The sequence below is a fragment of the Lithobates pipiens genome, unplaced genomic scaffold (assembly GCF_037356315.1).
Source record: "Lithobates pipiens isolate NorthernLeopardFrog02 unplaced genomic scaffold, aLitPip1_a1.2 Scaffold_10, whole genome shotgun sequence".
NCBI classification, from domain to species: domain Eukaryota; kingdom Metazoa; phylum Chordata; class Amphibia; order Anura; family Ranidae; genus Lithobates; species Lithobates pipiens.
In genome coordinates this window covers 231319691-231331831 of record NW_027507686.1, presented here as the reverse complement: position 1 = coordinate 231331831, position 12141 = coordinate 231319691, and the positions used below count along the sequence as shown (strand labels likewise).

The 12141-nt window shown below is 42.0% G+C and overlaps 1 protein-coding gene across 1 annotated transcript in view; it reads right to left on the bottom strand.

Moving 5' to 3' along the window:
- PDHX (pyruvate dehydrogenase complex component X) overlaps window positions 1-12141 on the bottom strand; it is a gene marked incomplete in the record, with an annotated part of 121987 nt that overhangs the window by 42608 nt on the left and 67238 nt on the right. Inside the window, 2 exon segments of the mRNA XM_077462896.1 lie at window positions 4879-5026; window positions 10377-10560. Coding sequence (XP_077319022.1) covers window positions 4879-5026; window positions 10377-10560 — 332 coding nt within the window.

The following is a 12141-nucleotide window of genomic DNA, read 5'->3' as shown; positions in this document are numbered from 1 at the left end:
CCCCCCCCTCTGGTGTCACATTTGGCACCTTTCAGGGGGGAGGGGGGTGCAGATACCTGTCCAAGACAGGTATTTGCACCCACTTCCGGGCATAGTCTCCCATGGGAGTCTATGCTTCTTCCTGTCCCGCCACGCTGTCTGCTGGGACCCGTGTATGTCCCAGCAGACAGCGCGGATCATCTCCATTGCACTGCGCGACTCGCGCATGCGCAGTAGGGAAGTGAAGCCGCAACGCTTCACTTCCTGATTCCCTCACCGAGAATGGCGGCGGCAGCAGCCGAGAGATCGATCGGCCTCGGCTGCCAACATCGCTGGACCACAGGAAAGGAAAGTGTCCATTTATTAAAAGTCAGCAGCTGTAGTATTTATAGCTGCTGGCTTTTAATATTTATTTATTTTGGGTGGGGGGGGGCTCCTAAACTTGTTAGGCACACAGTTAACCCCTTGTGCACTTAGATGTTAACCCCTTCCCAGCCAGTGCCATTAGTACAATGTCAGTGTACAGTCTTATCACTGATCACTACAGTAGTGCCACTAGAGACATCAGTGTCATTTAATAAATAATATCAATCAGCGCAGAGAATAATAAATAATATGTTTATATACTATTAATATCTTGATGTCCAGCCAACCACTGGAAAAGTGATTTCACAACACCTCAACAGGAATAAAACAACATCTATAAATCAGTGTAGCGCAGCAAAAAAGAATCAACATGAAATCAAAGCAAATAAAAAGGATAAATTAAATATATTGCTAAAAAGTCTCTATAGATAAATTCCTCTGTGAAAAGTTCAGCTGTGTATCCCATAAAACAGTGAAAGAAAAAGAGTTCTGCGCATCACATTATTCACTGCATACGTGAGGATCGGAGCCATTTGTTTTTGGTGAGACACCAGCCTACCGAGGAGAGGAAGAGATCCATCAATCCATTTAATTACTGTAATGGATAAGGAGTAGAGCTGCTTGATCTGGATGTGAGGAAATATTGGCTTTTTTTATCTTTTACAGGGAGATGAGCGGGCAATCTATCCCATAGAGGATTGATACATTGTTTTCTTTCACTGTTTTATGGGATACACCAGAGGAAGGCAACCTTTTGAGCACAGTGTGCCGAAAAATGTTTTCAAAGAAATGGAGTGCAATGATTTTATAACAAAAAAAATGTCACCTTCACACTCTTAATCACGAAAAGGATTTTTTATAAAGTAACTTCACACCTCAGATCACCGTTCATCTGCCCCACCACTGTATCCCACTGCACATCTGCCCCACCACTGCACATCTGCCCCACCACTGCACCCCCCCCTGCTCATCTGCCCCACCACTGTACCCCCCCTGCTCATCTGCCCCACCACTGTACCCCCCCTGCTCATCTGCCCCACCACTGTACCCCCCCTGCTCATCTGCCCCACCACTGTACCCCCCCTGCTCATCTGCCCCACCACTGTACCCCCTCTGCTCATCTGCCCCACCACTGTACCCCCTCTGCTCATCTGCCCCACCACTGTACCCCCTCTGCTCATCTGCCCCACCACTGTACCCCCTCTGCTCATCTGCCCCACCACTGTACCCCCTCTGCTCATCTGCTCCACCACTGTACCCCCTCTGCTCATCTGTCCCACCACTGTACCCCCCCTCTGCTCATCTGCCCCACCACTGTAACCCCCCCTGCTCATCTGCCCCACCACTGTACTCCCTCTGCTCATCTGCCCCACCACTGTACCCCCCTGCTCATCTGCCCCTCCACTGTACCCCCCTGCTCATCTGCCCCACCACTGATCATTAGATGTTTTTTTCACCTTAATGCATAGGATGCGATGCATAGGATACATTAAGTTGAAAAAACATGAACCTTTACAACCCCTTTAATGTGAGAAAACTGGAAATTGGCTTCTTGGCCATTTTAGGCCAAAGTAGAACAATCTATTCTCTGCTTTACTGCAGCCAACTGAAATTCAAGAGAAACAGCTGCATAATCCAGACAGAATATACTAGCATACCTTCATACTGCCAACAGCAAATATATTTATATGAAGTTATAGCATGGGATACTTTCTGTTCTCTCCTAATTATAACCACCTTGTGCCAACGTATGATGATCCAAAAGATTGGTTTAAATAAATTCGAGGCACCCCCCCCCCCCCCAAAAAAAAAAAAAACAGTCTCTCTTGTCTGGGAAGATGGATGATTTGTCAGCATTTAAACCCCCTCCATTAACCACAAGGCCAATACTGAGCAGAACACACAGGATTATAGAAACCACGCAGGGGGAAAAAAAAAATAACCTATTTTTCCTAATCTGATGGCTTTTTACTGAATAATCTAAAAATATTTTTGAGCAAAGCTGTATTAGTTTTAACCCATGCTACATTGTTTTATAACTGTGTTATTAGATGAATTCAGAAACAGCTACTGTTTGTGTCTTACATTGTTATCCATGGTTCCCTTCCAAAGTGATCTTATAGGAATAAAAGGTCCACAAAAAGCTCTCCCTCCGAAACCAGAATATCCATAGTCCGCTCTCCTACTGCCCCTGCTGTCATCTACTGCTCGGTTAGTGAGAACTCGGGAGTGCCGATCTCCCGGTCCCCCACAGCGCTCAGCATACCTCGATGTCCTGTTGTGATGTATGGGTCACCATGAGGAACAACGGAACACAGAAGTCTGAGCCCTTGTACACACGGTCAGAGATTCCGACAACCAAATCCGTCTGAGTAATTCCGATGGATTAATTCCGGAAGAGGTCCGGAAGTGATGTTGCATACACACGGTCGGACTAAGTTGACGGAAAATCCGATTGTACATAACGTGATGACGTTATTTCGTTACGACGGGACTACATTCAGGCTAGTAGCCAATAGCTTTGGTCTAGGAATTTGATCTGAGCATGCGTGGCACTTTGTCCGTCGGAGTAGGCTACACATGATCGGAGTATGTCCGAACTGAGCATTTTGTCTGAAAATTTTACCGGCAAGTTGGAAAACTTGGTCCATCGGATATTCCGACGGAAACAGTTTGATGCAGAGCACACAGAGTCGGAATATCCGACAAAACGCTCCGATAGGAAACATTCCGACGGAATCTCCAACCGTGTGTACAAGAGCTAACACTCCCAGAGGTGTGAGCTTCGCAGCAGACTTGATGCACGGCAAAGCAACACGTTCATTGTAATGTCCATTGCATATACTTAAACTGGTTGTAAAGTCAGATTCCTAAATCACTTCTATCCCCTTCAGTTTTATACAGATACGAAGTACCACGTGTCAGTTATTTTTTTTATTTAATTTTTTATTATAATCCTAAAAACCTTCTTGAATGAATGAATGACTGACTTGTATAGCGCTACCTACGCAAACTATCGCCTCAGGGTGCTTTTTTCCACCAGTGTCATCTGTGGTATAGCGCAGTCCTTTACCCCGTAGGGTCGCGACACGCTTACAACACATACTAGAGCCAATTTTTTTTAGACAGGATCTAATTAATCTACCAGCATGTCTTTGGAGTGTGGGAGGAAACCGAAGTACCCGGAGGAAACCCACGCAGTCACAGGGAGAACATGCAAACTCCAGGCAGATAGTGTCGTGGTCGGGATTTGAACCAGCGACCCTATTGCTGCTAGGTGAAAGTGCTACCCACTACACCACTGTGCTGACCTCCTTCTTTCACAGCGCTGCTCTGCAGTCACGTCACCTACCTTTGCTCTCCTTTCCCGATCTATTGAGAGCAACGGGAGGGGCTGAGATTCCCCTCTGACGTATGCCAGCCAGCAGACGGAGTTCATGTGACTGTAGAACGGTGCTGTGCATGAAGGTATTTAGGATTAAAAAAATAAAAATAAAAAAATGTAAAAAAACTGACACACTGTACTTAAAATATTCATAAAACGGGGGGTGCAAGTGATTTATATAGGTTACAACCACAGGTGAATACAGGCAGGAGGGGAGGGGCAGGGAGGAGATCAGCACTCAACACAGACTAGGAAATGACAGGCAGAGAAGGGGAGAGGGAGAGCAGCGGGATGAAAGAGGGATATAAACTGAACACGGTATCATAAATCAGGAGCTAGTATTACGGTGGTCAGTACACAGAGGGGGGACACAGGAACAGGCAGGATCAACCAGGTATTTTACAAAATAGAATTGGATAAAAGACACTGCAAAAGCACTATGCTATTGATCATGCTTTAAAAGGAACAGGAACTTTTTTCTTTTTCGGGTTACATCCACTTTAAAAAAGGAGTTGTAAAGGCAGAAGGTTGATCTTAAATGCATTTTATGCATTAAAGCGGAGGTCCGCCAACATTTTTTTTTTTTTTTTTTAAGTCAGCAGCTACAAATACTACAGCTGCTGACTTAAAATATGGACACTTACCTGTCCAGGGCGTCCGCAATGTCAGCACCCGAAGCAGATCTGTCGCTCGGCACTCAGGTGCTGCCATCGTCCTCTTTGGTAAGAGAATCAGGAAATTAAGCCTTGCGGCTTCACTCCCCGCTTCACTACTGCACATGCGCGAGTCGCACTGCGCAATCCGGATGGTCCTTGCTGTCTCTTACATGTAAAAAAAAAATCCCTTTAATTGCCCCATATTCTGTAGCGTTCTATAAACAAATCAAGGGGGAAAAAAAAAAAAAGCACAGCTGACAGTCACTCAGGTGTCAGCTTGTAACCGGCAATGGGAAAACTAAATGGAATCCGATTCGCTGCTATGGGCTACACCCCCATTTTGTTTAAACTTTTATAGAAGATATCAACCTTATGGCTACACTTGGAGCAGATAGTTTACACTGGAACACAACTTTTACTTGGGAATAACGGTCTCCTGTGCCAGACCCCCGCCACCCTCCAGCGTGATTCCTTATGAATCTGCTCACTGACCTTTAGCCAGTTCCTTCCTCAGCTTGAGAACCGCTCCAAGGTCGCAGTCTGTGCTGGCATAGGCGTGAGGGATGGTGGTTTTAGATTCCGTTAACCTTTTGGCGATAACCTTTCGGATGTTGCTGGTTGGTATTTCAGAAAACGTTGCCTAAAAGGGGTGAGATTGGAGACCATTAAAAATAATGCATTCATAATCACGTCACCATCATCATATGTCGCAGTCGAGCAAACTGATACATACAGGCTGCAAATGTTGGCATTGTAAAAAAAAAAAAAAAAAAAAAAGAAGACTGTGGAAGATCATAACTGGTCACCTTCAAAGCAAGTGTGCATGGTTTTCTCACCGATATATATACGGACAGAAAATGTCTGGTTCAAAGTAAGAAGAGCTTGCATGTGAATACTAGCCACTGCTCAGAATGGGTCCTTGTAATTTATGATCGGGCTGTGGCCCGTCTTCATATTTTTTTTTCCCCCCTGTACCAACACCTGTCATAGACTCTTAAAAGTACTCTTTCTTTCACGGAAATTTAGTTTATTTATTTTTTGGATTTGTATTTGATACATTTTGCAGCATAGAATCTCGTGGTGTGATATACACTTTACTTTAGCACCACGTGTTTCAATTATTTATAATATGTCCAAAGTACTGTGTTTAGTGACATTGTGGGTTTGAGTATAAGTATAAATTTTGATTTTAAGACCCCCTCCCCCCTCCTTTTACATATAATTACTTGAGCTAGTATAGCCATAGACTGATTTTTCTTTTTTTGATCAGCCAGAAGAGGGGGGGGTGGGGGAGCACACAACAGATTCCCCCATTTACACAAGCCCCTTCGCTGTATTCTGACAGGACTCCTCCTCCACTTTAAGAATACACTGATCAGCACTGCAGCCAATTGGCTAAAGGCGCTGATCAAATGAAAATTTCCCAACATTACCATTAAAAAGAAGTCATAATTACATTGACTATGCGAAAAATAAAACAGATATACCGCGCTGTCTACAAGGATGTTAGGAAAGCAGCTAGCACAGCAATATATCGCTTGCAAAAATTTAAATATATGTGGAAAATAAGTGCAGCTCTAAAAATTGATCGCAAAGTGAACTGAAAAAAAAAATATGAAACAGTGTACATATACATGAATAAATATAAATGGTGCCCACAGTCTGAGAGTGAACTAAAAAATACAAGAACTGTGTATAGATACACATAAGTATACATTAAAATATACAAATGTAGTAAACCTTTAGAAGGAAGATAATGAACTAAGGGTCATATCAACACATGTGCAGATAAAAGTTATGTGAATATTGTCCAAAAAAAAAAGGAAAAAAATCCTTAACGAAATTAAATAGCCAATACGTGATTCAAAGTACTTGACACTTGAACTAACAGTGTGGTGAGGAAAAAAAGTGCCCAAACTTGCTGATAAAGTGGTCCACGACCAGAGAGTCAAAAGGCTTACCAAAAAGATTGAACCCAAATAGGTATATACCTAATGAGAGCGGGGGGGGGGGGGGGGGGGGGAGGGACTGAAGGGGAGCCACCCCTTCTTAAAAAGTACACTGAACACCCAGCATATACACAATGGCTGCAAAGGTGTCAGTGCGTTGCCTGACCATAAAATACAACAGTGATACAAAAGGGTACGCCACTTGCCCCATCTATAGCTGGCTATCACGGTAAGAAGCATTGGAAGGCCAACAACAGTTAAAAATGTATAACGCCGTGTACACACAATCGGAATTTTGTTCGGAAAAAGCTCTGATGGTTTTCCCGACGGAATTTAGCTCAAGCTGTCTTGCATACACACGGTCACACCAAATTCCGACCGCCAAGAACGCGGTGACGTACAACACGTCCGACGGGACTAGAAAAAGGAAGTTCAATACCCAGTAGCCAATAGATTCCATCTCGTAGTTTAATCTGAGCATGCATGAGCTTTTGTGCGTTGGAATTGCATACAAACGGTCGGAATTTACGATAGAAACTTTTTTCATCTGGAAAAATTGAGAACCTGCTCTCACTCTTTTGCTGGCGGAAATTCGGCCAGCAAAATTCCGATGGAGCATACACACAGTAGCATTTTCTGATGAAAAGCTCTCATCGGTCTTTTACTGGCCGACATTCCGACCGTGTGTACGCGGCATTAGTGTTAGGTACCACAGATACAAGGATGCCTTGACAAGGCTCTGTAGCTTACACATGCATTTGCAAATGTGTGTAGACTAAACCCCTGCTTTTAACGCCTATTGTTAGACAGGTTTACTTGGTTGTCTGCGGGCTGGTCGGCAAATTAAGCTTGGTTTTTTCCTTTGATTATCCTTGGCCTTGATTATAATTTACATACCTAATGGGTCAATCAGGCTTGTAGGGCTACACACCCAAGGGGAACTGTCACAATGGACACAACCTCCAACCAGAAGACCAATTCCAACGGTGAACCTCAGTGGGGTAGGTTTTTAAAACCAGATGGATGGTTTCTCCAATGAGATATTTTTATAAATAGGAAGTACGGTAGTAGAAGGCACTTCATGTAATTCAGTTTAAAATAGAAATAACTTATTTATAAAAAAGGAGGAAATACATTTTTGTTGATAAAAAAATGCTTAGAATAAAAATGAGCGACTTCAGCAGAGTGTCGGACGCTCTGCTGAAGTCACTCTTTTTATTCCAAGTGCTTTTTTAGCAACAAAAATTTAAGCGTAGTTCCTTCTTTTTTATAAATAAATTATTTCTGATTTAAAAAAACGGAGTTACACTATGTGCCTACTTCTTCCTTTTTATCAAAAAATCTCATTGGAGAAACCATCCATCTGGTTTTCGGTCAAAAACCTACCCCATTGAGGTTCACTGTTGGAGTTGGTCTTCTGGTTGGAGGTTGTGTCCATTGTGACAGTTCCCCTTGGGTGTGTAGCCCTACAAGCCTGATTGACCCATTAGGTATGTACCCATTTTGGTTCAATCTTTCTGGTAAGCCTTTTGACTCTCTGGTGGTGGACCACTTATCAGCAAGTTTGGGCACGTTTTTCTATACCACACTGTTACTTAGTTCAAGTGTCAATTACTTGGACTCACGTTTTGGATATATAATTTCATTACAAGGATTTGTTTCCTTTTTTTGGACATTATTATTGGACAATATGCACATAACTTATCTGCACATGTGTTGATATGACACTTAGTTCATTTAACTTCCTTGTAAATGTTTACTACATTTGTATATTTTAATGTATACTTATGTGTATCTATACACTGGTTCACATATTTCTTTTGAGTTCACTCTCAGACTATTTGTGCTCACCTTTTATATTTATTCACGTATACGTACACGGTTTCATATTTGTTTTCAGTTCACTTTGAGATACATTTCTAGCATGCTCTTATTTTCCACATAATTACATTGACTTCCCACGAACGTAAACAGCCATACATGTATCAGGCTGTGTTCATGAGAGCTTACAATATAAGCGGAATGGCAAGTGATACAAAAGGTAGTAACTCTGTGGGGATAGGTTACCTAGAGGCGGGATAGGCTTCCTTGAAGAAACAGATTTTCAGAAATCGTCTAAAAGGTGGAAGGAAGTAGGAACGAGCCAGATTGTTGTAGGGAATTACTGGGGAAGGGAGAGACTCTGGAGAAGTCCTGGGAGGGTAGCACAGGCGAAGGTGGCAAGAAAGCTAAAGAGATAAAGGGTCTCGGAAAGGAGTGAAGATGAGATTGATATTTTGAGTTAAATTCTGATGTAGCCAAGTGCAGAGTTGTGGCCGCCTTACTAAGTTAATATTATTTTGAAATGTATTTGTTGGGTGATTGGAAGTCAATGGAGAAATGGGCAAAGAGGGTCGCTGGACACTGAGATGAGGGGGATGAGTGTGCAGCAGCAGAAGCTTTCATGATAGAATGAAGGAGGGATAGCCTGGGTAGTGATAGGCCGATAGGGATGGAGTTGCTGTAGTCGAGGTGAGAAATAACAAGTAAGTGGATTATTGGGTTGGTAGTGTTAGGAAGGGGTATATTTTGGAAAGGTTATAAAAGGTGAGAGGCTTATACAGGCTTAGCACCCTAGTATGAAAGGAGGGAAGGATACTAGTATGAAAGGAGGGAAGGATAGTTGGTGGAAAAATTTGGGGGGGGGGGGGGGGGGGTGGCGGGGGGTTGAGGAGAAATAGATTTGGCCATTGTCAGCAAATCTGATGGGAACCCGGGCCAGTGTATAAAATAGGCAAGTAATTACATACCGAGTAAGAGGAAAGTTGAACTTCTGGGGCCTTTGAAGGCACCACTCCTAGAATTACCTCTTGATCAGAAGGGAGTTTGGGCAAGTGCATAAAGTAGGCTTATAAAATGAAAAAATAAAAATAATAATAAAAAAAGGGAACAGCAATTACATACCAACTGGTAGGGCCTTTGAGAACAACTCTGCAACATTAAAGGATAGGAACCAAACTGGGCGATGCCATAGTGGGCATGGCCGGTATTCCCTTCAATATAAATAATCCTGCGGGTTAAATGGCATGCTACCCAGCTTTAAAGGGTAAGTTCACATGTGATAAAAAATAAATAATTGCAAATTTTTTGCAGGTTAAAAAAAAAAGGGAATTTTTATTTTATTTTTTTTCTTAGAAGCTTGCAGATCATTGCACCCACAAATCAAATTGAGGGTGCATTGTCAGGCTCCTGCAGACACCCACTACAGCTGTCTACAGTATGGGCAGATAGTTACTGACGTGCGCGAAGAATCAATAAAATTACAAGGGCACTCACCAGCACCCCCTTATTTCACCGAGAACTACAAGCCCTCTGCCAAGGTGGCAGATGGGACTTGTTATTTATTCATTCACAGAACTCTGTGAATGACTGATGTGGCTGCGTGGGCAGAGCCTTGCACAGCCATGCTGTTTTTGAATTGTGAGGGGGTGTTGGGATAGGATCCCCTGCCCGCTGTCACAAGGGGGGTCGGGAGGGCTGCTGCTTTAGTAACATGTTACGCCCTGAATACAGGGGTAACATGAAACTAAAAGTGAACCTAGCCTTTAAAGCTTGGACTTTTACTGCTTTATTTTACTGTTGGGAAGCATTTCATGCCTTGCAGATGGTGGTCACTAAAAGGATGGAATCTACCAACAAAAACGAGTATCCCTCACTCCGTGTCGTTCAGTGGAACAGAAAGTAAGGCTCCTCAACAAAAATCAAAAACCTGACAGAGGATGTAATCCTCCTCTATACTTACTTGACTTTAAATCCTAGGGAGAAATCACAGTGGTTAGCACTACTGTATTGTGACACAGGTCCCTCTTCAGATAATCTTTTGCTAGTATCTGCATTTTTATAGCGGTGCATAAAGCATCAAATTATAATCTCCACCATGGTAGTAAATTAGGTGACTGACTCTTTGTTACAAAATATTTCTAAAATTATACAAAAGGAATAACCCGCACAAGAACAAGGAAATTCTCTGGTTGTGTTTAGATATCAAAAGGGCATTCTTACCGCTGCAGATGGCTTCCCAGGAATGGACATTGGTGGGTCGGCTGGACGTGGAAAGGCTGGTGGTGAAGATACTAGTGGTTGTGATGTAGGTACTGGCACCATCTTTTCTGCTTGTGTGGCCTGAACTGGCTGTGCAACTTTCTCCCCTGCGTCCTTTTTCTGCGAAACGGCTCGAAGAGCATCTCTAAGGACACACAACATTATACAATGGTATAGCGACTTTCAGTGGTACAAATTAAGTAAACCCAGGGAAAAAAAATATTTTGTGATATGTAGTGGATTACCAAAGTAGGTTTATTATTTTACTACAATATAAAATACATGCATTTTGGCAACACTTCTAGTGTAGGCCTGCAGAACACAGTTGTTATAACGTTTTGGTTGGCTGAGAGCAGGTCATTTTGGGTGTAAAAAGACAAGACCAGGCCAACAGACTCCAGAACACCGATTTCCTAATCCGTAAAAGGCTAGACCTGACCTCAATCAACTGGTTCCCAAGTCAATGGCTGGCTGCCTGAAAGGTGGTCTTGCAGAAATTATTAGTCGCAGCTGACTACCACCCGGTGGCAGATACTATCATTGCCATGACTCTTGAAAGAAGTGCTAGGACCGAGCACCTTTGTTCAGCATTACCGCGTTTTTTCCAAAAATTTGTGTGAATATAAAAAGGAGGGAAAAAAAATGCGCTCTCCCTTTAAATGATATATAGTAGCAGCCAGGACAACAAAGGATCAATTTGTAAATAGGTACATATATAAGTGCAGAGCTATAGTGATATCAGTGGGATGAACCCCAGCCAAACAACCATATACTGAGTGCAAAGATCTCCTAAGTATATAGAAAATCATAAATAAAACCATGTTTTAAGGTAAATGATTGAACTCCTCACAGTGTGATTTCCAATAGATGTTCACCAGAGAACAACCTCTGATCCAAACCTCTGGTCATCACTTCTTTAGTGAACATCTATTGGAAATTACACCGTGACAGACCCTTGGAGTTCATATCCTTAACAGGAAGTTCTGTGTACTGATGTATGTTTCCCCCAGGTGTATTGCACCACAAGCCTTTTCTGACTCATTAGATGTATGCCTATTTGGGTTCAACTTTTCCGGTAAGCCTTTTACCAATCTGGTGGTGGATTATCTACTGGAAAACTGTACTTACTTTGAAGTCACTTCATTGTTGTGATCACCTGTTCATGGACTTTCATATGCACTTATGAACGCACATTTACCTTATATATCATTCACTTCCTTTTTGTTTCACAACATTTTTTGTTTACTATGTTTTAACAAACCCTTATTCATTGTTTATGCAAAAATATCAATCATTTACCTTAAAACATAGTTTTATATGATTTTCTATATACTTAGGAGATCTTCGCACTGAGTATATAGTTGTTTGTCCCACTGATATCACTAGTGCTTTATTATTTTTATATATATAAAAAATATATATATATATATTTTTTTTTTTTTTTTTTATTATAATTCATATTGGCGCCCCAAACACCCAGGGTGTATACAGCGCTTATTCCTGAATCCAAATACTAAAGAAATAATTTTAAAGGTGAAAAAAAAATTATATGTGACAAAAATTGGTGAATAAATATGATAAATACAGTAGAAACAGCTGCAACTTAAAAGTGAGATACCCACAATTACAAATCAATTTTTCCAAAAAAAGCTGCGCTATAATGAATCAAAACAATGTGTGAAACAAATGAAAAGAAAAGTGTTAAAACGTGAAATCCAAAATACAG